The 26,516-nt window shown below is 47.0% G+C and overlaps 1 protein-coding gene across 1 annotated transcript; it reads right to left on the bottom strand.

The window, feature by feature from the left end:
• Window positions 1-16,907: 16,907 nt before the first annotated feature.
• On the bottom strand, window positions 16,908-26,429 carry LOC139749561 (uncharacterized). Its single transcript, XM_071663587.1, has 6 exons — window positions 26,172-26,429; window positions 21,586-21,787; window positions 20,340-20,522; window positions 19,755-19,929; window positions 18,542-18,627; window positions 16,908-17,439 (listed from the first exon to the last, which is right to left on the bottom strand). The coding sequence occupies exons 1-6, from the start codon at window positions 26,327-26,329 to the stop codon at window positions 17,086-17,088; spliced, it is 1,158 nt and encodes a 385-aa protein (XP_071519688.1). The 5' UTR covers window positions 26,330-26,429; the 3' UTR covers window positions 16,908-17,085.
• Between the last annotated feature and the right edge of the window lie 87 nt (window positions 26,430-26,516).

Raw genomic sequence — 26,516 nt, 5'->3', positions numbered from 1 at the left:
AATATTTGCTTTACTTCAGCCAGCCAGCCAGCCAGGGGAGAGGAGGGAGGAGGCCCTCCTTCTCCCCTCTTCCTCCCTCCTCCCCAGAGCTGGCTGGATTCTCCCCGGATTTCTTTTTTTTTTTTTTTTTCCTAATTCTTTTAAATTTTTTTTTTTCCAGAACGAGTCGGTGTTTCATATCATATCGGATGGCGATAACTTAATACATATATATATATATATATATATATATATATATATATATATATATATATATATATATATATATATATATATATATATATACGTATATACTCATGTTGGTATGTATGTTAATATTTGTACGTGGGAACGTTTTCATTTTATATTTAATTTTTTTCTTCTTTTTTGTTGTAATTCATTTTAGAGGAATGTGAATTTGGCGGGGGATTCTAAGGCGTGTGTTTTCCCGGGCAGGGAATAAGCTAAAGGAACGCCGAGGGAAAGAGCGGGATGGGAGGTGATTGGTGGAGGTAGAACGAAGCTGGTCTCTGATTGGTTGAGGGACCTTCTCGGCGTTGCAGAGGGGGGTCGAGTGTCGTTACTTAAGTCTTGAGGGTGACATAGGTGGAGGGTGTACTTTTTGGAGGATGACTCGAGTGGTAGATATGGGTGGCGTGAAATGGTCTGAGTGGAGGATGACATGACGGTATTCGAGGATGACCCGGGTGGAGAGACGACTTTTAAGTGGAGGGCGACGTGTGTGTGTGGAGAGTGACCTGGGTCAAGGATGACCTCACTGGGAATGGTTAGAGAGAGCGGGTGAATATGCTAGATCATCCTCGACTTGTGATGTAGTACACTCTGACTCACTGGAGGTTGACCTCGACCCATGATGAGTACACTCTGACTCACTGGAGGTTGACCTCGACCCATGATGAGTACACTCTGACTCACTGGAGGTTGACCTCGACCCGTGATGAGTACACTGACTAACTGGAGGTTGACCTCGACCCATGATGAGTACACTCTGACCCACTGGAGGTTGACATCGACCCATGATGAGTACACTTTGACCCACTGGAGGTTGACCTTAACCCATGATGAGCACACTCTGACCCACTGGAGGTTGACCTCGACCCATGATGGGTACCCTCTGACTCACTGGAGGTTGACCTCGACCCATGATGAGTACACTTTGACCCACTGGAGGTTGACCTCGACCCATGATGAGTACACTCTGACCCACTGGAGGTTGACCTCGACCCATGATGAGTACACTTTGACCCACTGGGGGTTGACCTTAACCCATGATGAGTACACTGACTCACTGGAGGTTGACCTCGACCCATGATGGGTACACTCTGACCCACTGGAGGTTGACCTCAACCCATGATGAGTACACTCTGACCCACTGGAGGTTGACCTCGACCCATGATGGGTACACTCTGACCCACTGGAGGTTGACCTCGACCCATGATGAGTACACTTTGACCCACTGGAGGTTGACCTTGGCCCATGATGAGTACACTTTGACCCACTGGAGGTTGACCTCGACTTATGTTGAGTACACTTTGACCCACTGGAGGTTGACCTCGACCCATGATGACTCTCTGGAGGTTGACCTCTCAACCCATGATGACTCACTGGAGGTTGACCTCGACCCAAGATGAATACACTCTGACCCACTGGAGGTTGACCTGACTGCAGGTCAGCACAACCGGTGTCTGTGTGTCTCTCTCTCTCTCTCTCTCTCTCTCTCTCTCTCTCTCTCTCTCTCTCTCTCCCTGGTTGCCGGTCTGTGTCCTTGTGTGACATTAGATCAGAAGACGTATCATCACCTGAACTCAATAGCCTTCCGTGAACAAAAAAAAAGAAAAGGGGAAAAAAAAAAGGCCCGAGGGGAAAAAAAAAAAACGCGCAATTGAAGATTTTCAACGTCAGGCAATTAGCGACCAGCGACAGAAAAAAAAAGGGCCTTGGGTTCCCGTTTTCTAAAATAGTCTCTGTACACACGCGCCGAGCTGATTGGCCGATGGTCTATTCACCCCCTGTCGTTGATTGGCTGATGGCCTATTCCCCTTCGGCAGTTGATTGGTGGCCTGAAATATTCATCCTGGTCGTTGATTGGCTGAGAGAGAGAGAGAGAGGGGGACAGGGTGGTGGTGGTGATGGATATGCGTTCTAGCCGTCGTCAGTAGGGGAGGGAAGGGGGAGGAGGAGGAGGGTGGTGGGTTTGGAAAGCGCCAGGCCCGCTCGAACGCATGTGAGGGGGGAAGGGGAGGCGGGAAACGTGGCTTGGTTATATCTTGCGTCGGTCGGCCATGTTAGGTTGTGCCGCTCGTAATGATAGGGTAATTAACAATGATGAATTCGGGTTGTATTTGCTTAATCCAGTGAGGTTTATCAGGGTCAAGTTAAATTGGTGAAGTTATCTCTAAAGAAAATGTAATTAGGGTATATATATATATATATATATATATATATATATATATATATATATATATATATATATATATATATATATTATTATATATATATTATATATATATATATATATATATATATATATATATATATATATATATATATATATATATATATATATTATATGCAGGAGGGTGAGAGGCGTGCACGGAATAAAGTGAATTGGAACTATGTGATATACAGGGGTCGACGCGCTGTCACTGGACTAGCGAATGGATGTGAACGGAGGCGACCTCTTCTCACCCCGTTCCTGGCGCTACCCCACCCACGCGGGAAACGGTGATCCAGAACGAAAACAAACACAAAAAAATACATAGTACCCATGTATGTTCCCCCCTCCCCCTCCCCCCTCCCCCCCTTTTTACCCCCCCCTTACAAGGAACCGTGACGTCATGAACCTGGCGAAGTACCAGATGTTCGTGTGTGTGTGTGTGTGTGTGTGTGTGTGTGTGTGTGTGTGTGTGTGTGTGTGTGTGTGTGTGTGTCGGTCAAATAGCACACCGGGGGGGAGAGGGGAGGGGGGCGGCGAAGAGGGGAGGAAGAGAGGAGGGGAATATATGGCGTGAAATGCCCCCCCCCCCCCCCCATGAAAGATGTAGCCAATTTTTTTTTCTTTTTTTCTTTCTCTCCTTCACTTTAATTACCGGACTGTAAAAGTAGGCCCCCAGACCAGCTCTCTCTCTCTCTCTCTCTCTCTCTCTCTCTCTCTCTCTCTCTCTCTCTCTCTCTCTCTCTCTCTCTCTCTCTCTGGTGTGGGCAGTGTTGTAAGCCCTGGCCAGCAGGGCCCCCAGTGCACAGGTCGAGTAGGGGCCCCCAGTGCATAGGTCGAGTGAGGCCCCCTGTGCACAGGTCGAGTGGGGCCCCCTGTGCACAGGTCGAGTGGGAGCCCCCTGTGCACAGGTCGAGTGGGGCCCCCAGTGCACAGGTCGAGTGGGGCCCCCAGTGCATAGGTCGAGTGGGGGCCCCCAGTGCACAGGTCGAGTGGGGCCCCCAGTGCACAGGTCGAGTGGGGCCCCCAGTGCACAGGTCGAGTGGGGGCCCCCAGTGCATAGGTCGAGTGGGGGCCCCCAGTGCACAGGTCGAGTGGGGCCCCCAGTGCACAGGTCGAGTGGGGCCCCCAGTGCATAGGTCGAGTGGGGCCCCCAGTGCACAGGGTCGAGTGGGGGCCCCCAGTGCATAGGTCGAGTGGGGGCCCCCAGTGCACAGGTCGAGTGGGGCCCCCAGTGCACAGATCGAGTGGGGCCCCCAGTGCATAGGTCGAGTGGGGCCCCCAGTGCACAGGTCGAGTGGGGCCCCCAGTGCACAGGTCGAGTGGGGGCCCCCGGTGCATAGGTCGAGTGGGGGCCCCCAGTGCACAGGTCGAGTGGGGGCCCCCAGTGCACAGGTCGAGTGGGACCCCCAGTGCATAGGTCGAGTGGGGCCCCCAGTGTACAGGTCGAGTGGGGGCCCCCTGTGCACAGGTCGAGTGGGGCCCCAGTGCACAGGTCGAGTGGGGGCCCCCAGTGCATAGGTCGAGTGAGCCAGGAGCGGCACAGGTCGAGTGAGCCAGGAGCATCGACGATTGAAAGAAGTATGAGACACGAGAAATGAAGTGGCAGGGAGGCGTGAAAGAAGGGTGCAGGGAGGTTGGAATGAAGGGTGCAGGGAGGCGTGAATGAAGGGTGCAGGGAGGCGAGAATGAAGGGTGCAGGGAGGCGAGAATGAAGGGTGCAGGGAAGCGAGAATGAAGGGTGCAGGGAGGCGTGAAAGAAGGGTGCAGGGAGGTTGGAATGAAGGGTGCAGGGAGGCGTGAATGAAGGGTGCAGGGAGGCGAGAATGAAGGGTGCAGGGAGGCGAGAATGAAGGGTGCAGGGAGGCGAGAATGAAGGGTGCAGGGAGGCGTGAAAGAAGGGTGCAGGGAGGTTGGAATGAAGGGTGCAGGGAGGCGTGAATGAAGGGTGCAGGGAGGCGAGAGAATGACAGATGTAGCAGGGAGGCGAGAATGAAGGGTTCAGGAGGCGAGAATGAAGGGTGCAGGGAGGCGAGAATGAAGGGTGCAGGGAGGCGAGAATGAAGGGTGCAGGGAGGCGAGAATGAAGGGTGCAGGGAGGCGAGAATGAAGGGTGCAGGGAGGCGAGAATGAAGGGTGCAGGGAGGCGAGAATGAAGGGTGCAGGGAGGCGAGAATGAAGGGTGCAGGGAGGCGAGAATGAAGGGTGCAGGGAGGCGAGAATGAAGGGTGCAGGGAGGCGAGAATGAAGGGTGCAGGGAGGCGAGAATGAAGGGTGCAGGGAGGCGAGAATGAAGGGTGCAGGGAGGCGAGAATGAAGGGTGCAGGGAGGCGAGAATGAAGGGTGCAGGGAGGCGAGAATGAAGGGTGCAGGGAGGCGAGAATGAAGGGTGCAGGGAGGCGAGAATGAAGGGTGCAGGGAGGCGAGAATGAAGGGTGCAGGGAGGCGAGAATGAAGGGTGCAGGGAGGCGAGAATGAAGGGTGCAGGGAGGCGAGAATGAAGGGTGCAGGGAGGCGAGAATGAAGGGTGCAGGGAGGCGAGAATGAAGGGTGCAGGGAGGTTGGAATGAAGGGTGCAGGGAGGCGTGAATGAAGGGTGCAGGGAGGCGAGAATGAAGAGTACAGGGAGGCGAGAATGAAGGGTGCAGGGAAGCGAGAATGAAGGGTGCAGGGAGGCGAGAATGAAGGGTGCAGGGAGGCGAGAATGAAGGGTGCAGGGAGGCGAGAATGAAGGGTGCAGGGAGGCGAGAATGAAGGGTGCAGGGAGGCGAGAATGAAGGGTGCAGGGAGGCGAGAATGAAGGGTGCAGGGAAGCGAGAATGAAGGGTGCAGGGAGGCGTGAAAGAAGGGTGCAGGGAGGTTGGAATGAAGGGTGCAGGGAGGCGTGAATGAAGGGTGCAGGGAGGCGAGAATGAAGAGTACAGGGAGGCGAGAATGAAGGGTGCAGGGAAGCGAGAATGAAGGGTGCAGGGAGGCGAGAATGAAGGGTGCAGGGAGGCGAGAATGAAGAGTACAGGGAGGCGAGAATGAAGGGTGCAGGGAGGCGTGAAAGAAGGGTGCAGGGAGGTTGGAATGAAGGGTGCAGGGAGGCGTGAATGAAGGGTGCAGGGAGGCGAGAATGAAGAGTACAGGGAGGCGAGAATGAAGGGTGCAGGGAAGCGAGAATGAAGGGTGCAGGGAGGCGAGAATGAAGGGTGCAGGGAGGCGAGAATGAAGAGTACAGGGAGGCGAGAATGAAGGGTGCAGGGAGGCGAGAATGAAGGGTGCAGGGAGGCGAGAGGTGGCGAGTACTGCCTGGCGGGGAGAGAGAGAGTGAGGGGAGGGGGTAGGGAGGAGTGAGGGGAGGGAGTGAGGGGAGTGAAGAGAGGGGAAGGGGGGGAGGGGAAGTGAGGTGAAATTTTCATGAGGCTGATTTTTGAAAAGTGATTAATTAAAACTTTCATGTCTTACATTAGCTGGCCTGGGTAAACAGGCGGGGTGAGGGGCGAGGCTCACACCGGGGGAGAGGGGAGAGAGAGAGAGAGAGAGAGAGAGAGAGAGAGAGAGAGAGAGAGAGAGAGAGAGAGAGAGAGAGGTGAGGGAGAGAGATGATAAGATCCCAACGCTGGGACTGGGACTCCCTAACATTCACCCCAGCCCCTGCTGTACCACTCCCCACTCCCTAACATTCACCCCAGCCCCCTGCTGAAACCACTCCCCACTCCCTAACATTCACCCCAGTCCCTGCTGAAACCACTCCCCACTCCCTAACATTCACCCCAGCCCCTGCTGTACCACTCCCCACTCCCTAACATTCACCCCAGCCCCTGCTGTACCACTCCCCACTCCCTAACATTCACCCCAGCCCCTGCTGTGCCACTCCCCACTCCCTAACATTCACCCCAGCCCCTGCTGAACCACTCCCCACTCCCTAACATTCACCCCAGCCCCTGCTGTGCCACTCCCCACTCCCTAACATTCACCCCAGCCCCTGCTGTGCCACTCCCCACTCCCTAACATTCACCCCAGCCCCTGCTGTACCACTCCCCACTCCCTAACATTCACCCCAGCCCCTGCTGAAACCACTCCCCACTCCCTAACACTCACCCCAGCCCCTGCTGAAACCACTCCCTACTCCCTAACACTCACCCTAGCCCCTACTGTACCACTCCCCACTCCCTAACATTCTCCCCAGCCCCTGTTGAACCACTCCCCACTCCCTAACATTCTCCTCAGCCCCTGCTGAAATACTCCCCACTCCCTAACATTCACCCCAGCCCCTGCTGTACCACTCCCCACTCCCTAACATTCTCCCCAGCCCCTGCTGTACCACTCCCCACTCCCTAACATTCTTCCCAGCCCCCTGCTGAGCCACTCCCCACCTACATACCAACCCACCTGGCCCTGGCGTACCTAACTTCACCCACTGCAGCTCTCAGAAAGCTGGCCACGTCCACTGGACTGGAGATTGTAGACTCATCTCCCACGTGGGGAGAGATTGAAGGGCAAAATGAACGGTAATTGATGTGTGTGTGTGTGTGTGTGTGTGTGTGTGTGTGTGTGTGTGTGTGTGTGTGTGTGTGTCTTCGCTGTAGTAGTTGAATCATGGGGAAGAAGGGATATGGTAAATCCAGCATTTGTCCAAATCTAAGACGGAGAAAGTGTAACTGGTACGTGTCTAGGGAGTGTAGTTTGGTACGTGTCTAGGGAGTGTAGTTTGGTACGTGTCTAGGGAGTGTAGTTTGGTACGTGTCTAGGGAGTGTAGTTTGGTACGTGTCTAGGGAGTGTAGTTTGGTACGTGTCTAGGAAGTGTAGTTTGGTACGTGTCTAGGGAGTGTAGTTTGGTACGTGTCTAGGGGGTGTAGTTTCACATGGGTGTGGACGAGTGGAAGAATAGCCCTCAACACTGAGATGGGAGAGGGGGTTTAACCAGTGTCGAGGTTAGCCGCGTCAAATGCTTTCTCAATGTCTGTTTGCTGATGATACGGTGTGTGTGTGTGTGTGGGAGATGTGGTTAGTTGAAGCTTTCCAGAATCCATTGTGTGAGATCATTGCGTAGTGGGTTAGAGTCGTAGCTTGGTTTAAAAGCCATGTTGTGCTTAAATTCTGTTGTGGATCAGGTTTTCCAAAGCGTCCAGATGATGAATATAGGATTAGGAGGGAGGGAAAATCAGGTGGTTTGGAAAAATCACACATAAGGCTGATACTATGTTGGCAAGTTTCGGGAGGTGAGGGATTTTATTGTTGCCGCTAGATGAATGTTAAGTATTGCTTGGAGTGCGATGGAGCCAAAGCGTCAGGACCTGTCTTTAAGGTTATATATATATATATATATATATATATATATCTCCCCACTGGTTTTAGGTGGGGAGATAACAGGTGGGGAGGGGAGAGATCGTGGGGTGTGATCCAGGGGTGGTGGTGTGGTGTGGTGTGGGGTTGGAAATGTGCCCCCCACATCATAACATTTCTCCCCCTCTCTCCCCTCTCCCCCAACACCTGCTGAACTACTCCTTACATCCTCCCCAGCATTCTCCCCAACGCCCTCTGCTAAACTCCTCCCCTCCCCCCTCTCGAGGTTCCCCTCCTCCCAGCTCCCACTCAGGGAATGTAGCGAACTCCTCACCAATTCCCTCTCGCTAGACCCACGTAATCTAGCAAGAACTGCTAAGAAAATTATTTTTTTTTTCCTTCCTCTTTTTTTTTTCCTCCCCACTCGCAAGTTCAACGTTATTTACGGGTTGTGCTGAGGCGAGAAGATCCGGGTTACAGCTCGTTTTCCAAGTCGTCAGCATACGTCAACATGGAGGGCAATGAGGCCAAGGTGTGGGTTCATCCCATGGCGCGTGTCCCACTTGATTTTGTTTTTTTGTTTTCCAGCGAGACGCTGATACAGACACACACACACACACACACACACACACACACAGACACACCAACCAACCCACCCCGCTTCCACACACACACACACACCCCTTTCCCCCTTTCACCCCTTTTCTACAGACTCCTGTTGGAAGATTTTGAATTCCCTCGGGTCGTATGTGTACGTATGGAGGAAGAGGGTTCGACATAGAAGAGAGGGGTCGACATAGAAGAAAGGGTCGACAGAAAGGAGAGGGTCGACATAGAAGAGAGGGGTCGACAGAAAGGAGAGGGTCGACATAGAAGAAAGGGTCGACATAGAAGAGAGGGTCGACATAGACGAGAAGGGTCGACATAGAGAAGAGAAGGGGTCGACATAGAGAAGAGAAGGGGTTGACATAGAGAAGAGAAGGGGTCGACATAGAGAAGAGAAGGGGTTGACATAGAGAATAAACATAAGATTTCTGTCCACCAAGTTGACCTTAATGACCAGTTTATATTGTGGCGTGTGTGGCAACTGACTGACCTCCTACCCCCCCCCCCCCCCTCTCTCTCTCTCTCTCTCTCTCTCTCTCTCTCTCTCTCTCTCTCACACACACACACACACACACACACACACACACACAGTGCCACAACACCTGCATCATTGCCTCTACATCTGCCTCCCAACACCTGCAGACGTGTGACACTTGTGTGTCCCCACCAACGTCGGGTGTGTACCCAGGGCAGGTGTATGTGTGTCCCCCTCCAACGTGGGGTGTACCCAGGGCAGGTGTATGTGTGTCCCCCTCCAACGTCGGGGGTGTACCCAGGGCAGGTGTATGTGTGTCCCCCTCCAACGTGGGGTGTACCCAGGGCAGGTGTATGTGTGTCCCCCTCCAACGTCGGGGGTGTACCCAGGGCAGGTGTATGTGTGTCCCCCCTCCAACGTCGGGGGTGTACCCAGGGCAGGTGTATGTGTGTCTCCCCTCCAACGTGGTGTGTACCCAGGGCAGGTGTATGTGTGTCCCCCACCAACGTGGGGTGTACCCAGGGCAGGTGTATGTGTGTCCCCCTCCAACGTGGTGTGTACCCAGGGCAGGTGTATGTGTGTCCCTCCTCCAACGTAGGGTGTACCCAGGGCAGGTGTATGTGTGTCCCTCCTCCAACGTGGTGTGTACCCAGGGCAGGTGTATGTGTGTCCCCCACCAACGTGGGGGGTACCCAGGGCAGGTGTACGTGTGTCCCCCACCAACGTGGGGTGTACCCAGGGCAGGTGTATATGTGTGTCCCCCACCAACGTGGGGTGTACCCAGGGCAGGTGTATGTGTGTCTCCCCTCCAACGTGGTGTGTACCCAGGGCAGGTGTATGTGTGTCCCCCTGCAACGTGGTGTGTACCCAGGGCAGGTGTATGTGTGTCCCCCTGCAACGTGGTGTGTACCCAGGGCAGGTGTATGTGTGTCCCTCCTCCAACGTGGGGTGTACCCAGGGCAGGTGTATGTGTGTCTCCCCTCCAACGTGGTGTGTACCCAGGGCAGGTGTATGTGTGTCCCCCACCAACGTGGGGTGTACCTAGGGCAGGTGTATGTGTGTCCCTCCTCCAACGTGGGGTGTACCCAGGGCAGGTGTATGTGTGTCCCCCACCAACGTGGGGTGTACCCAGGGCAGGTGTATGTGTGTCCCCCTCCAACGTGGGGTGTACCCAGGGCAGGTGTATGTGTGTCCCCCACCAACGTGGGGTGTACCCAGGGCAGGTGTATGTGTGTCCCCCACCAACGTGGGGTGTACCCAGGGCAGGTGTATGTGTGTCCCCCCACCAACGTGGGGTGTACCCAGGGCAGGTGTATGTGTGTCCCCCTCCAACGTGGGGTGTACCCAGGGCAGGTGTATGTGTGTCCCCCACCAACGTGGGGTGTACCCAGGGCAGGTGTATGTGTGTCCCCCACCAACGTGGGGTGTACCCAGGGCAGGTGTATGTGTGTCCCCCACCAACGTGGGGTGTACCCAGGGCAGGTGTATGTGTGTCCCCCACCAACGTCGGGTGTACCCAGGGCAGGTGTATGTGTGTCCCCCACCAACGTGGGGTGTACCCAGGGCAGGTGTATGTGTGTCCCCCCTCCAACGTGGGGTGTACCCAGGGCAGGTGTATGTGTGTCCCCCCACCAACGTGGGGTGTACCCAGGGCAGGTGTATGTGTGTCCCCCCACCAACGTGGGGTGTACCCAGGGCAGGTGTATGTGTGTCCCCCTCCAACGTGGGGTGTACCCAGGGCAGGTGTATGTGTGTCCCCCCACCAACGTGGGGTGTACCCAGGGCAGGTGTATGTGTGTCTCCCTCCAACGTGGGGTGTACCCAGGGCAGGTGTATGTGTGTCCCCCCACCAACGTGGGGTGTACCCAGGGCAGGTGTATGTGGGTCCCCCACCAACGTGGTGTGTACCCAGGGCAGGTGTATGTGTGTCCCCCTCCAACGTGGGGTGTGTACCCAGGGCAGGTGTACGTGTGTCCCCCTCCAACGTGGGGTGTACCCAGGGCAGGTGTATGTGTGTCCCCCCTCCAACGTGGGGTGTGTACCCAGGGCAGGTGTACGTGTGTCCCCCTCCAACGTGGGGTGTACCCAGGGCAGGTGTATGTGTGTCCCCCCTCCAACGTGGGGTGTACCCAGGGCAGGTGTATGTGTGTCCCCCTCCAACGTGGGGTGTACCCAGGGCAGGTGTATGTGTGTCCCCCTCCAACGTGGGGTGTACCCAGGGCAGGTGTATGTGTGTCTCCCTCCAACGTCGGGTGTGTACCCAGGGCAGGTGTATGTGTGTCCCCCCTCCAACGTGGGGTGTACCCAGGACAGGTGTATGTGCCGCGAGCGATTGAGAAATGGTGTTCATCTCTCTCTCTCTCTCTCTCTCTCTCTCTCTCTCTCTCTCTCTCTCTCTCTCTCTCTCTCTCTCTCTCTCTCTCTCTCTCTCTCTCTACGTCTGTGGGGGGGAGGGACTGGCTGGCCTCCCTTGTCTGTGGGGTCTACACCTGGCTGTGGGAGTCTGTGGGGGGGAGGGGGGGAAGGAATTACCGACAGCAGCGCCACATGTGCACCTGGCGGCCGCCGTGCTCATCTAAGTAAGCGGGAAAGCGAAAAAAGGACTTAACACAAAGATCACGTCCCAAAGTCTTTAGCAGATGTCATTAACCAGATAATTACAGCGTTCGTGGTTACAAGGTGAGTTCATTAAATCCAACTTCACTATTTTTTTTAAATGGCAAACTCGCTCGCTTGGTGGCAAGTGTATGAGTATCGTACGCTCGCAAATGGTAAGGGTTTTAAGTATCGTACACTCGCATGATGGCAAGAGTATGAGTATCGTACGCTCGCTTGGTGGCAAGTGTATGAGTATCGTACGTTCGCAAATGGCAAGAGTTTTAAGTATCGTACACTCACCTGATGGTAAGGGTTTTAAGTATCGTACGCTCGCATTATGGCAAGTGTATGAGTATCGTACGCTCGCCTGATGGCAAGTGTATGAGTATCGTACGCTCGCAAATGGTAAGGGTTTTAAGTATCGTACGCTCGCATTATGGCAAGTGTATGAGTATCGTACGCTCGCCTGATGGCAAGTGTATGAGTATCGTACGCTCGCAAATGGTAAGGGTTTTAAGTATCGTACACTCACCTGATGGTAAGGGTTTTAAGTATCGTACACTCTCATGATGGCAAGTGTATGAGTATCGTACACTCGCAAATGGCAAGGGTTTTAAGTATCGTACGCTCGCATTATGGCAAGTGTATGAGTATCGTACGCTCGCCTGATGGCAAGTGTATGAGTATCGTACGCTCGCAAATGGTAAGGGTTTTAAGTACCGTACGCTCGCATTATGGCAAGTGTATGAGTATCGTACGCTCGCCTGATGGCAAGTGTATGAGTATCGTACGCTCGCAAATGGTAAGGGTTTTAAGTATCGTACACTCACCTGATGGTAAGGGTTTTAAGTATCGTACACTCTCATGATGGCAAGTGTATGAGTATCGTACACTCGCAAATGGCAAGGGTTTTAAGTATCGTACGCTCACCTGATGGCAAGGATTTTAAGTATCGTACCGTTAACAATAAAGTGTCGTGCGTCTTCTATCGTCTCCAGTGATCATCACTGTTGGAACACCTCGTCCATCCTTTCGTTACTATTAATAGTAGTATTATTATTAGTAGTAGTAGTAGTAGTAGTAGTGGTAGTAGAAGATATGTAGCCTAGTGCAAATTTGAATTACATTTTCCTCGAGGGCTCTTAAATTTCTTACTAAAGTCCTATACAATTTGTAGATTCAGAACGGATACGTTGGAAGCATTGCCTTCACATATCCGGATTAGCTTAACGTGTTTTCCGAACTGGGTGATTACTTGATTTGAAAACGCAGCGAAAAAATGAAATATCTGATACGAATCGACGAAAATCATTTTACTTCTGTTGGATTTTGTTTCCCCGTAAAAGAATAGATAGATATTGTAAGAAAACCTAGTTCGAATCCCTTAAAACTTAAACCTAGCTTAGTCGAACATAAACGAACGTTCTTTTAAAGTTAGGTTTCAAGCGTTAATTGTGAGTATTGTTTAACGAGTCATGCCACCTGGTAATTTAAACGTAAAGGTAATTCGAACGTAATTCAAAGGTAATTTAAGCGTAATTCAAAGGTAATTCAAGCGTAGTTCAAAGGTAATTCAAACTTAATTCAAAGGTAATTCAAACGTAATTCAAAAGTAATCTAAAGGTAATTCAAACGTAATTCAAAGGTAATTCAAACGTAATTTAAAGATAATTCAAACGTAATTTAAAGCTAATTCAAACGTAATTTAAAGCTTATTTCAAACGTGATTTAAAGGTAATCTAAACGTAACTTAAAGGTTATGCGGACAAACCTTGACTGTGGTGTACTGAACATCTACCATTACGATGCCATTTTCGTCAGTTGATATGTCATCTACTACGTGTAAAAAAAGTAAAATAATTAATCCTAATTATAATCTACGTCTTACCCTTAATACTTTAGTCAAAATTACGATCTCTCTGGTGTACAGACCAACCTAATAAGACAACATATATCTCCATTATTCTTTTCACAACAAAGGGCCCTGGTAGACAATACGCTCACAGAAAACGGCTAAAATTCATTTTTTATACGGACACTAAAGAAAATGTTTTGTTGTGTTAGGTACGCGTATTCTATAAATACACGCGATTGTTTCGTTGTTTGAGGATATCGTACACAGGGGGGAAGTAGCGCACTTGAAAAATAAGCAGGCCATACACCGTAAATCACCACGCGCTTGTTTACAACGCAAAAACACGATGAACACATCCCGCGCCGATATCGCTTCAAAGAAAACGTATTTTCGCGTGAATGGGTAACTCGTGTACACATGATCGTACCGGTGGCTGGTCGCACGAAATGGTAAAATTACTTCGTGATTCCCACATCGTTAGGTCATCAGCTTGGCTATTTTTTTCCCCCTTTTTTCCTCTGTCTTAATTTCCTATATTCTCATTCTCTGATCTTCAATTACTCGCACTTTTCCAATCGGGGGAAAAAAATGCTATTTTTTTTCTCTTCTCGTTTTCTGATTACTTTCACTGAATCTTACGAGAGTGAATTTAAATTACCTTTCGTGTATTTGGATGATACTACGCTAGACATATATATACTTTAACATTCGTAAATATATATGGAAGAAACGAATTAGATTACCTTTATTTTTACTTAATTTCATCTTGCTTCAAATTCTTCCTCTTGGTCAATTTTTATGTTTTTTTCTTCCACAACGAAGATTATGTTACTCCAATATACTTACTAAAATATACCCAGATTAAAAGTATATCTACATATACGTTATTTTAAAAGATTATATTTTCCTTTTTTTCCTTCTTACTTTAAGACAAGACATTTTCGACAAAGGTTTGCAGCACACGCTTCATCTCGGGAGTAAAGGAAGACTTGTGTAGGAAAGATGTAAGATCGGAATTTAACGTTGAAAATTAATTCAAGACGCAGCAATGCATACAGAAGTAGGTGCAAACACAGCCAAGACTTTTGCTCATGTATATTGCACAGGAGCTGCGTGTACACCAGCCCAGACGACCCTTGAGCACCATGATGGTACGACCCTTGAGCACAATGATGGTACGACCCTTGAGCACTGTGGTACGACCCTTGAGCACCATGATGGTACGGTACGACCCTTGAGCACCATGATGGTACGGTACGACCCTTGAGCACCATGATGGTACGACCCTTGAGCACTATGACGGTACGGTACGACCCTTGAGCACCATGGTGGTACGGCCCTTGAGTACCATGATGGTACGACCCTTGAGCACGACGATACGACCCTTGAGCACGACGGCACGACCCTTAAGCATTATGGTACGACCCTTGAGCGCAACGGTACGCTCAAGGGTCGTACCGTCGTGCTCAAGGGGTCGTACCCTCGTGATCTTAAGATATAAAAAACAGACTTAAGAATTATGGCGAAAATTGGGCGACGACCTTTTAGCGTACGACCACATCTCGAGCAAAGGTAAACACCAGGAAGGAAAACAGATAATAAATATTTTTTTTAGGTCTATTTTTTTTATTTCCAGGAAACACACACACACACACACACACAAGTCATGATACACTTTTTTAAGTCACTTGGGATTAATCCGGTAAAGTAATTGTATATTCATCACAAAAGAAATGGAAAGTCATTGCTCTATGCACATAATACATACATAATGTATCTTACAATGCCACTGAACAAGACTCTTGTCTTAACACAAAAAAAAATAAATTCCTTTTTTTTATGTAGTTTCTGAAAATTGCGTAATTATTTTTGTTTCTGAAACAATCTCCAGGTTAAAATTCTTTCTGAAATATCTAATTCTTTTGTTTCTGAAATTACGTAGATTATTTGTTTCTGAAATTTACTCCTGATTGTTTTCTTCTGAAATTAAATTGATTGGGTTTTTCTTCTCTGAATTGTCTTCAGATTATTTTCAGTTTTATTCTGAACTCGTGAAATGAAAAGGGGCATATATATATATATATATATATATATATATATATATATATATATATAATCCACGGGATTTTTTTGTGCTTTCTCCGTTTGGTTTGGTTCTCAATCGTGTTTTCATTTCTCTCTTCTTTTACGATGTGTCAATATTTCCTTAAGTCTGCTACTACGAAGAACCTCATAATGAGTCTCCCTCATCAAACATGACTTCGTCACGGACTTCCCTTAACACTGAGGACTTCATTCACTATGTATGACCTCATTCTGGACTTCACTCACGATGGTTGACCTCATTACGGACTTCGTTCACCGAGGGAGTTCTTCACTACCTCATAATGGACTTCGCTTACTAACAACAGCACCTCATCGTGGGACTTGGATTTCACTAAATGACCTCATTAAAGAACCCCTCATTGCCTTGAAGGTAGGCCTCATTAGGGGCTCGACGAAGCAGTGCCTCATGATGGACTCCACGAAGCAGTGCCTCACTATGGAATCCACGAAGCAGTGCCTCATGACGGACTCCACGAAGCAGTGCCTCATGACGGACTCCACGAAGCAGTGCCTCATGATGGACTCCACGAAGCAGTGCCTCATGATGGACTCCACGAAGCAGTGCCTCATGACGGACCCCACGAAGCAGTGCCTCATGACGGACTCCACGAAGCAGTGCCTCATGATGGACTCCACGAAGCAGTGCCTCATGATGGACTCCACGAAGCAGTGCCTCATGATGGACTCCACGAAGCAGTGCCTCATGACGGACTCCACGAAGCAGTGCCTCATGATGGACTCCACGAAGCAGTGCCTCATGACGGACTCCACGAAGCAGTGCCTCATGATGGACTCCACGAAGCAGTGCCTCATGACGGACTCCACGAAGCAGTGCCTCATGACGGACTCCACGAAGCAGTGCCTCATGTTGGACTCCACGAAGCAGTGCCTCATGATGGACTCCACGAAGCAGTGCCTCATGTTGGACTCCACGAAGCAGTGCCTCATGATGGACTCCACGAAGCAGTGCCTCATGATGGACTCCACGAAGCAGTGCCTCATGTTGGACTCGAAGCAGTGCCTCATGTTGGACTCCACGAAGCAGTGCCTCATGATGAACTCCACGAAGCAGTGCCTCATGTTGGACTCCACGAAGCAGTGCCTCATGTTGGGACTCGAAGCAGTGCCTCATGATGGACTCCACGAAGCAGTGCCTCATGATGGACTCCACGAAGCAGTGCCTCATGTTGGACTCGAAGCAGTGCCTCATGTTGGACTCCACGAAGCAGTGCCTCATGATGAACTCCACGAAGCAGTGCCTCATGTTGGACTCCACGAAGCAGTGCCTCATGTTGGACTCGAAGCAGTGCCTCATGATGGACTCCACGAAGCAGTGCCTCATGATGGACTCCACGAAGCAGTGCCTCATGACGGACTCCACGAAGCAGTGCCTCATGTTGGACTCGAAGCAGTGCCTCATGTTGGACTCCACGAAGCAGTGCCTCATGATGAACTCCACGAAGCAGTGCCTCATGTTGGACTCCACGAAGCAGTGCCTCATGTTGGGACTCGAAGCAGTGCCTCATGATGGACTCCACAAAGCAGTGCCTCATGATGGACTCCACGAAGCAGTGCCTCATGTTGGACTCGAAGCAGTGCCTCATGTTGGACTCCACGAAGCAGTGCCTCATGATGAACTCCACGAAGCAGTGCCTCATGTTGGACTCCACGAAGCAGTGCCTCATGACGGACACCACAAAGCAGTGCCTCACTATGGACTCCACGAAGCAGTCCCTCATTTAAACGCCCTCCTCATCAATGAGGGCCTCCCGACTCTCATCCATAGCGAAGAAAGGGCCAAGTCCCTGGGCTTTCTCCACAATGAGAGGTTTACCGTAACACTGGGTTGGGCAGTCGTTGAACCAGCAGTCGTCACACACGTGGGGCCCCACGGACGAGGTGTCGAAACCCTTCTCCTCCAGCGCCTTCTTCAGGAACTTCACCTTCTCCTCCAGCTTGCTGACCTCCTCCTCGAAGGGCTTGTAGGCGGTGGCTTCGACGACGTGGCAGAAGGTGGTGAAGGGCAGGTCCTTGGTCTCCGTGCCCTGGCGGATGTAGTACGTCATGTCCATGACGGGGTTGTAGTAGTGCTCCTGCAAGACCGACCTCGTATACAAACAGGGTCGCTACAAAATACATTTTTTTTTTTTTTGCGTAAATTAACGACAGATAGAAAGTATTAAGACCACACAGTGATCTGTCTTCAAAGAAAATCTATGTCTCATGAGGATTAAAGATTACGAGGGGTGGGGAAGGTGTTTCAAGATGGGTAGGACTATGTGGACGATGATGTGCGACAGTGACACGTAGGGTTACCGAAATATTTTAGTCTCCCTTGGATATATAAAAAAAAGATAGAAAACGGCCGTTAAACGGAGCCCTGAGATTGAAAATAAATTATTTAAAAAATACACAGACTTACGAGATGCTCTACTTGAGAATACTATATATATATATATATATATATATATATATATATATATATATATATATATATATATATATATATGTGTGTGTGTGTGTGTGTGTGTGTGTGTATATGTGCTTGTATACCAGACATCCGACCTATGTCAGCTTCAATATCACAAGTGAAGACAAATGAAAATCGATCTCAACGCAACAGTTCAAACTACAGAACATAATTAACCAAAATGAGGACAAACACTTGGGGAACCTGTGATGCTGAATTTTCTTCCTTGTAGCGTGCCAACAACAACAAAAAAGATAGTATTTGAAACCATGAAACAAGAGAAACCGTTGAATCTGAAAGAGAATAATTACAAATAGGTTTTGTAGTATAAAAAATTAATTTTACTGGAAAAAAAGTAAAAAATGAAGGCAACTGAGAGAGAGAGAGAGAGAGAGAGAGAGAGAGAGAGAGAGAGAGAGAGAGAGAGAGAGAGAGAGAATGTTATAATCAAAAACTATTTAACTTGAAGTGGCCTAGTGACGCACAACTTGGGCAAAAATCAACACACCAGTGGGCTATCTCTGCTTAATGTAGATTTAAACAAATTACCGATTTTTTTTGACATTCAAACCATAAGTTAAACTCACATGTGAAACTTGCGACTCTCGGTTGGAATATATTAAAGAAATTAGTATCTTTATTTTTTTACCCTTTATGTACATCAAGCAGAGACAGCTTGATTATGCCCAAAGTTGTGCGTCACATTCGAGAACAAACGCGCGTACCACCCGCGGAATGGCGTGCAGCTCCACCACCCACACGTTGTTCAGGAGTTGTCCGCTGGCCGTCACCACGTTGGTGTACCGCACTCCTGAAACACCATTAACATTAGGAAACATCTCATTATCAACATACTATTTTATTCGGGACTGTTCATAGTATTGCCTATGCTTGGATTAATACTTCTAAAAATAATAATAACTGGATCACATGTTTGGTAATAATGTTTTTCAGTACTGAAAATTATTCATGATAAAATCTCATTTACGAATTCGAGCAGAAATTATAGCAAATTGGTTGGCGATACTTGAAAAATAAACTATATGATTACAAAATATAACTAGCAGCTGTAAAATAATAATAATAATAATAATAATGATAATAATAATAATAATAATAATAATAATAATAATAATAATAATAATAATCTAACAGTAATAATAATATCACTAATACGTTAGATTGTTAAACCTAAAGGAAAACATTAAACAGCACACACACACACACACACACACATAAAGACATAAATCATACAGTTCAATGCGATTCATTAATATTCGTTGGACTAATAACAGTTGTTAATTGTACTAACATAGATCAAATAAGTGGTAATGTTATTAATAATCACAATGATAGTAATGTAGGGAGAAATGTGACAATGAAGTTAACATACTAATTATATTTACGATCTAATGTAAGTCTTTTAATGTCAATGTAATTTTTTTTGTTATTTGTACCAGTTTTTTGTCGTTTTCTAAAAAAAAAAAAAAAAAGAGACTTAGATCTTGGTAGAGGGAAATGGCACAAACCCAATAACATGAACAAAACTGAATAATGCCACGGAAAATTAAGAAAACTTGACCAAATTGAGAAAAAAAAAACATTTAAAAGTATTATGTCTGGGCTATCAAGTGAAGCATTACTGACAAAAAAAACATTTAAAAGTTGTATGTCTGGGGTAATGGGTGGAGCATTAATGACGAGGTTGACTGGTGTTGAACTGTAGTTACTGTAGGTGGTTATAATATCAGTGATGTTGATAACTGTTGTTGACTAGTATAAGCTGTTGTGGTGACAGGTGTTGTTGATGGCGGCATCATCTGGGGAAGGAGTTGTCGTACTGCAAGGGCATCATGGGGGAGTTTACCGCAGGGTTGGGTATGGAGGCTAGGCTTTAGTTTTGGGGGGAGAGTGAAACGGGATGGTGGTTAGACTTACCATAAGGCGGGGAGTGGAGTAAGGGCATCAGGTACAACTGGATGGTCTTCATGAGTCCCTCCACGAACTGGGCCACAGTTTGCGCCTCGCAGTTGATGCCCTCCACGCGCCCGTCCGCCCTCACGCCCATGTACACCACACCGCGCTCTCCCGAGTTCAGCATGCCCGACAGCAGCTGGCAGGGGGGGATCGACAGCATCATGGGAAAAAAAAGATAAAAAAAAGGCTACATCATACGGCTGGCAAGGGGTTCACACCAGAACGTCGTACGTGTGGCAGGGGATTCACAGCATCACGAGTACGACAGTAAACAACATACGGCTAGCAGGGGGGGTCCGTATTATGAAGTAAATAATTTCAAATACCTGTAATTTTGACCTTATTGTTCATTTTGTTAGTCAATATGGACCGATTTAAGAATATTAACTGTGGGTAGAGTTACGACATTTTTTCCAGCCTGGGGTAAGTCAAAATCAATATGAAGAAACCCTCTTTAACGATGGTAAATCTACCCATAAGAGTATTTCTTAAATAGTAAAAGTCAACTTTATAAAATAATGTAGTGTCAACTGGTGGGTGACTGACCTTGAGTATAGTGTTACGTCGTACGTCATGCACATCAGGCACGGGTAGGAAGTGGCACCGTTGCCCAGGAGACATGGGGAGCGTCTGGTTCAGAACGAACGTTAACTCAGGCCGGCCATGGGTCAGTATCGCCTCCATGTCTAGGGACACGCCTCCTTCTTGAGTCCCCGCCCAATCTTTCCCCTGTGGTGCGTACAATGCTAGCAATTATCTATCTTGGATATCGATACATGGAAGTTGATCGTGTGACTGCTTCCATTCAAGGTCTACGCGAGTAATGGCGGGAGAAAAAAAAATCTGTCCTTCCACCTTCCATTCTTGATACGTAAAATAGATTTACTCTGTTCGTCTTTCTGCACTCATCCTCTCCATATTGTCCATACCATTTTTCAACGCATTCTTTTCAGGCCGCATTTATGACCACACCTTTTTCTCTTACGGCGATCAAGCCCGCGCCCCACACACACTATACTATATACAGTGTGCAGTCATATATTTCCAACATGTCCACCTTTCCCATTTCCACTGCATCCAGGTTCTAAAAGCTCACACCAAGAAAGCGTTGGTTCACTATCACTCCATCTCTCATTTGCCCATTTCTTCAACTCTCGCACCTTTGTCTTGATCTCTTGCTAATTTCCTTTGTACTCCTCCCAATCATTTGCACTCTTTCCTAGCAGTGTCCATACACGATCTCTCTCTCTCTCTCTCTCTCTCTCTCTCTCTCTCTCTCTCTCTCTCTCTCACACACACACACACACACACACACACACACACACACGCACACACACACACACACACACACACACATATATATATATATATATATATATATATATATATATATATATATATATATATATATATATATATATATACATTATCCCTGGGGATGGGGAGAAAGAATACTTCCCACGTATTCCCTGTGTGTCGTAGAAGGGGACTAAAAGAGAAGGGAGCGGGGGGGGGGGGGGCTGGAAATCCTCCTCTCTTTTTTTTCTTTTTAATTCTCCAGAAGAAGGAACAGAGAAGGGGGCCAGGTGAGGATATTCCCTCAAAGGCCCAGTCCTCTGTTCTTAACGCTACCTCGCTAACGCGGGTAATGGCGAATAGTATGAAAGATATATATATATATATATATATATATATATATATATATATATATATATATATATATATATATATATATATATATATATATTTACTTATTTATTTATTTATATTTTCCCCCTTCCCTTGTACTTACAGAAGAACCATCGCGACTGCCCATCGTCAGTACGGATTCATTAGGGAGCGGCTGGGGTGTCCTGTGGGAGGAGGAGTGTCGGCGGCCGTAGGAGCTCTCGTAAGCCATCATGACCCCAGCTCTCACCCCGCCCCTGCTGAATATCCTGCTGGGGGAGGTCACCCCCTGTCCGCGTCCCCCTAGCCCGCGCCGGCCACCACACCTGCCCAGGAGATGGGAGTATCAGTGGAGAGAGAGAGAGAGAGAGAGAGAGAATTACATATGTAATACACATCACCCTCCCCCTAATATATATATATATATATATATATATATATATATATATATATATATATATATATATATATATTATTTTATTATTTATTTATTATACTTTGTCGCTGTCTCTCGCGTTAGCGAAGTAGCGCAAGGAAACAGACGAAGGATTGGCCCAACCCACCCAGACATACACATGTATATACATACACGTCCATACACGCATATATACATACCTATACATCTCAACGTATATATATATATATATATATATATATATATATATATATATATATATATATATATATATATATATGCATGCATGCATATGCCTGGAGAGGCCAACAATGATCTATTTCCCTTTACACTGTAACAACACCATCAGTAATTACTCCATCATCTTAGTGATATAAACTCTGGTTCCCATGAGCAACATCTGGGCCTATCTGTTATCCACCATGAACCTAAACTACAGTGTGTGTTAGCCTCCACCTACCTACCCACCCCTAGCCATAAAGCCCCTTCTCCCATGCCACAGATCATTTTCCATGTTTATAGATAAATAAACATCTATTCATGTCTTATTTTCCGTTCACCTCTCTCACTCCTTCCATTCCACCTGCCTTGAGTCCTGTTTCTCTCCCTCCCACTTCACAACCATCAGTCCCTCTTACTTCCCACTCCACCTCAGCACTCCTTCCCTCACATAAATTTATAAGCTAATATCTCTTCCCCTCCACTCCTATATTAACCTTCATTCTACATCAACAACCCCACAGAGGATGCTATATCAACAACCCCACAGAGGCTATAGCCTATAGCCTTTCTATAGCGTAGCCGGTTAACGTCCAAAGACTATGGTTGGTGCTACTGTAATATGTAGCCTCGCGTCTACCTGGTGCTCATAATGGTATGTCCTCCCTTCACTCACCCTTAAGCTGCCTCATTGATTGTCTCTCCACCAATCTATATTAAAAAAAAAAAAAAAGGCCACCTGTGTGATTTATACACTTCCTCACACATTTGTCCAACATTATTCTATTCTTCGACTCTCATATTTCAACCAAGGACAACACAGGTTTTTATTTTCAGTATGTTTCACCGTTTTTCGCCCACACACTTTACGTATTCACCACACTCCTTCAATAACGATGGTGTGTAATTATAATAAGCTTCGTGATAATATAACTGGTAATTACGATTGACGGAACAACCCCATAGTGATTGTAACAATCATCCAATCTACCGCCAACCAACTCCTCGTTACATTAAAACTCATTTGGTCACACACAGCACAAATTCCACTCTGGGTATCCATATCCTGTATGTTTAAAACTTCACTCAGTGACAGCATATCATTATCTCCACCAACCTAAAGTGCGTGTACTGGCCACAGAAAATAACAGCCCTTTTAACTACCAATTCGCCACTAAGCACCATATTGATGATGCCAGTCGATGTTTACCTAGAAGCAGAACAGTTTGTCTTGCCTTAGTTTACCCTTGATCTGTATTCAATTATGTTCCTTCCATTCCTGACACCCTACTTGTTACGCTGTCTGTAAACCTCCAGTATAATGACCAATTGTGTATTATCTATATCTTAGCTAAGATCCCCAGGGGGAAAATATTTCTAAACAACCATAAGGTTCTAATAACTTTCCACACCATTGCCCTTTTTCCTATATTTCAGCTAAGATCCCCAGGGGAGAATATATTTCTAAACAACCATAAGGTTCTAATAACTTTCCACACCATTGCCCTTTTTCCTATATTTCAGCTAAGATCCCCAGGGGGAATATATTTCTAAACAACCATAAGGTTCCAATAACTTTCCGCACCATTGCCTTTTTCGTAGCGGCCATCGCAAGCCTAACTAAAAAAAAAAAAAGCTAATATTACAATGGTAATATATTCTATTTACCCTTGTACACTGGTAGTAATTAGAGAGTTCACCTTTCTTAATTTCACCTTATGGATTGCTTTTCCCTTAGTGTTATATTAAACAGAAACATAGGAGAAATTATCATGTCGACTGGACAAACGTGAGTCGGACATTATTTTACCGACAAGTTTCTTTACCCTTGTGCCATCTCTGGGTTAGGTAAGTTAGGGTTACCTTGAGGTAAGCAAGGGTTAAGTTAATATAGGCTTGGGTCGGTCGTTCAATCCCTAGTTGAGAGGTTAGGTAAGGTTGATTGGTTTAACTGTTTCAACTCAACACTTTGCTTTTGACTTCAAATTGGCGACGGGTCTTATCTTTCCCGCCCTTCTCATGGACTTATTTAAGCAGATTTGATCATTTCTTCGCTCTTCAGAGTTGATATTTGTATGAATATTGATAGTTATCACAGCTTTTCTTCTAGAAAGTCGATACAACCAGTGATACAGTAGAATAAAAGGCAAATGAACTTGCCGGACAAATAATGTCACTTGTCGGCAACATAATTTCATCCATGACCAATCATAATTGCTGTGTGGCTTTTGACACCGGGCCTTGTAGGGTTTCCTTCCTTTCCCCCATAGTCCAAACTTTCCCCCCCACAACTACGACAGCCTCTCTTTTTCCTGTAGGCAACCTCTTTCAACTCCCTTTCTGAAAATCTCAAAAGACGATTCTTCTCTTTCACGTAAACCAGGCTTTTCGTTCAAGACGATCAACCATAACAAACATGTATCATTTCAGTTAATTTTCCACTCATTTATGGTAAAAGAGCAAGGTTTTGTATCCTCCTTTGTGAGCAGGCTAACCCCTATACACTGTTACCTGGCATGAGATAGGTGTCTGGATGACTAAATACGATATATATATATATATATATATATATATATATATATGAAGTCTGTTGGGGATGAGAGAGCTTGGGAAGTGAGTCAGTTGTTGTTCGCTGATGATACAGCGCTGGTGGCTGATTCATGTGAGAAACTGCAGAAGCTGGTGACTGAGTTTGGTAAAGTGTGTGGAAGAAGAAAGTTGAGAGTAAATGTGAATAAGAGCAAGGTTATTAGGTACAGTAGGGGTGAGGGTCAAGTCAATTGGGAGGTGAGTTTGAATGGAGAAAAACTGGAGGAAGTGAAGTGTTTTAGATATCTGGGAGTGGATCTGTCAGCGGATGGAACCATGGAAGCGGAAGTGGATCATAGGGTGGGGGAGGGGGCGAAAATTTTGGGAGCCTTGAAAAATGTGTGGAAGTCGAGAACACTATCTCGGAAAGCAAAAATGGGTATGTTTGAGGGAATAGTGGTTCCAACAATGTTGTATGGTTGCGAGGCGTGGGCTATGGATAGAGATGTGCGCAGGAGGATGGATGTGCTGGAAATGAGATGTTTGAGGACAATGTGTGGTGTGAGGTGGTTTGATCGAGTAAGTAACGTAAGGGTAAGAGAGATGTGTGGAAATAAAAAGAGCGTGGTTGAGAGAGCAGAAGAGGGTGTTTTGAAATGGTTTGGGCACATGGAGAGAATGAGTGAGGAGAGATTGACCAAGAGGATATATGTGTCGGAGGTGGAGGGAACGAGGAGAAGAGGGAGACCAAATTGGAGGTGGAAAGATGGAGTGAAAAAGATTTTGTGTGATCGGGGCCTGAACATGCAGGAGGGTGAAAGGAGGGCAAGAAATAGAGTGAATTGGAGTCATGTGGTATACAGGGGTTGACGTGCTGTCAGTGGATTGAAGCAAGGCATGTGAAGCGTCTGAAGTAAACCATGGAAAGCTGTGTAGGTATGTATATTTGCGTGTGTGGACGTGTGTATGTACATGTGTATGGGGGGGGGGGGCATTTCTTTCGTCTGTTTCCTTGCGCTACCTCGCAAACGCGGGAGACAGCGACAAAGTATAAAAAAAAAAAAAAAAAAAAAAAAAAAAAAAAAAAAAAATATATATATATATATATATATATATATATATATATATATATATTATTTATTTGTTTATCTATTTATTTATTCATGTATTTATTGCTAGGTATCTGAAAATTACTTAATACGCTATATATATATATATATATATATATATATATATATATATATATATATATATATATATATATAGTTATCATATATATATATATATATATATATATATATATATATATATATATATGATAACTAAAATACTTATATATCTTTACGTCAGAAAATTTGAAAAACTTCAATTGGGATATAAAGCAAACTGGCTGATAAAATTCCCACGTACTTTTTTTTGGGGGGGGGGAATAAATTGATATACATTCATCAATTATCCCTCGATAGCAAAGAAGGGCTTAACAAGAGTGGGTGTACGCATTAATTCCCTACCAGCATTTGCTGAAATAAATAAATTTGGACTCATACCGCGAGGGGCGGCCTCGGCTGTGACCCGGGAGCGCGGGCTGGCGGTGCATGGCGTATTCCTCAGCCACCGGGGTCGGCACTGCCTGCTGGAGAAAGTCTTCCAGTGACATCTCCGCCAGTTCATCAGCCACACTTGGAGCGTTATTTCCCGTAGCCATGTGTTAGGGCCGGAGGCGTCAGAGGGTTTACAGAGTACACCACCTTTACACGTACACCGGGAAGGAACACGTGCAAGGGGAGGAGGGGGGGGGGGAGAAGGCAGTTGTGATAAGATTAACCAAGGACGATAAGAAGGATAGAATGAATTCCAAGCATTTGAATATATGTAAATATATCTAGTTTCAT

Source organism: Panulirus ornatus, chromosome 7 (genome assembly GCF_036320965.1).
Source record: "Panulirus ornatus isolate Po-2019 chromosome 7, ASM3632096v1, whole genome shotgun sequence".
Classification (NCBI taxonomy): Eukaryota; Metazoa; Arthropoda; class Malacostraca; order Decapoda; family Palinuridae; genus Panulirus; species Panulirus ornatus.
The sequence above is the reverse complement of the archived record's forward strand: the minus strand, read 5'-3'. Positions and strand labels throughout refer to the sequence as shown.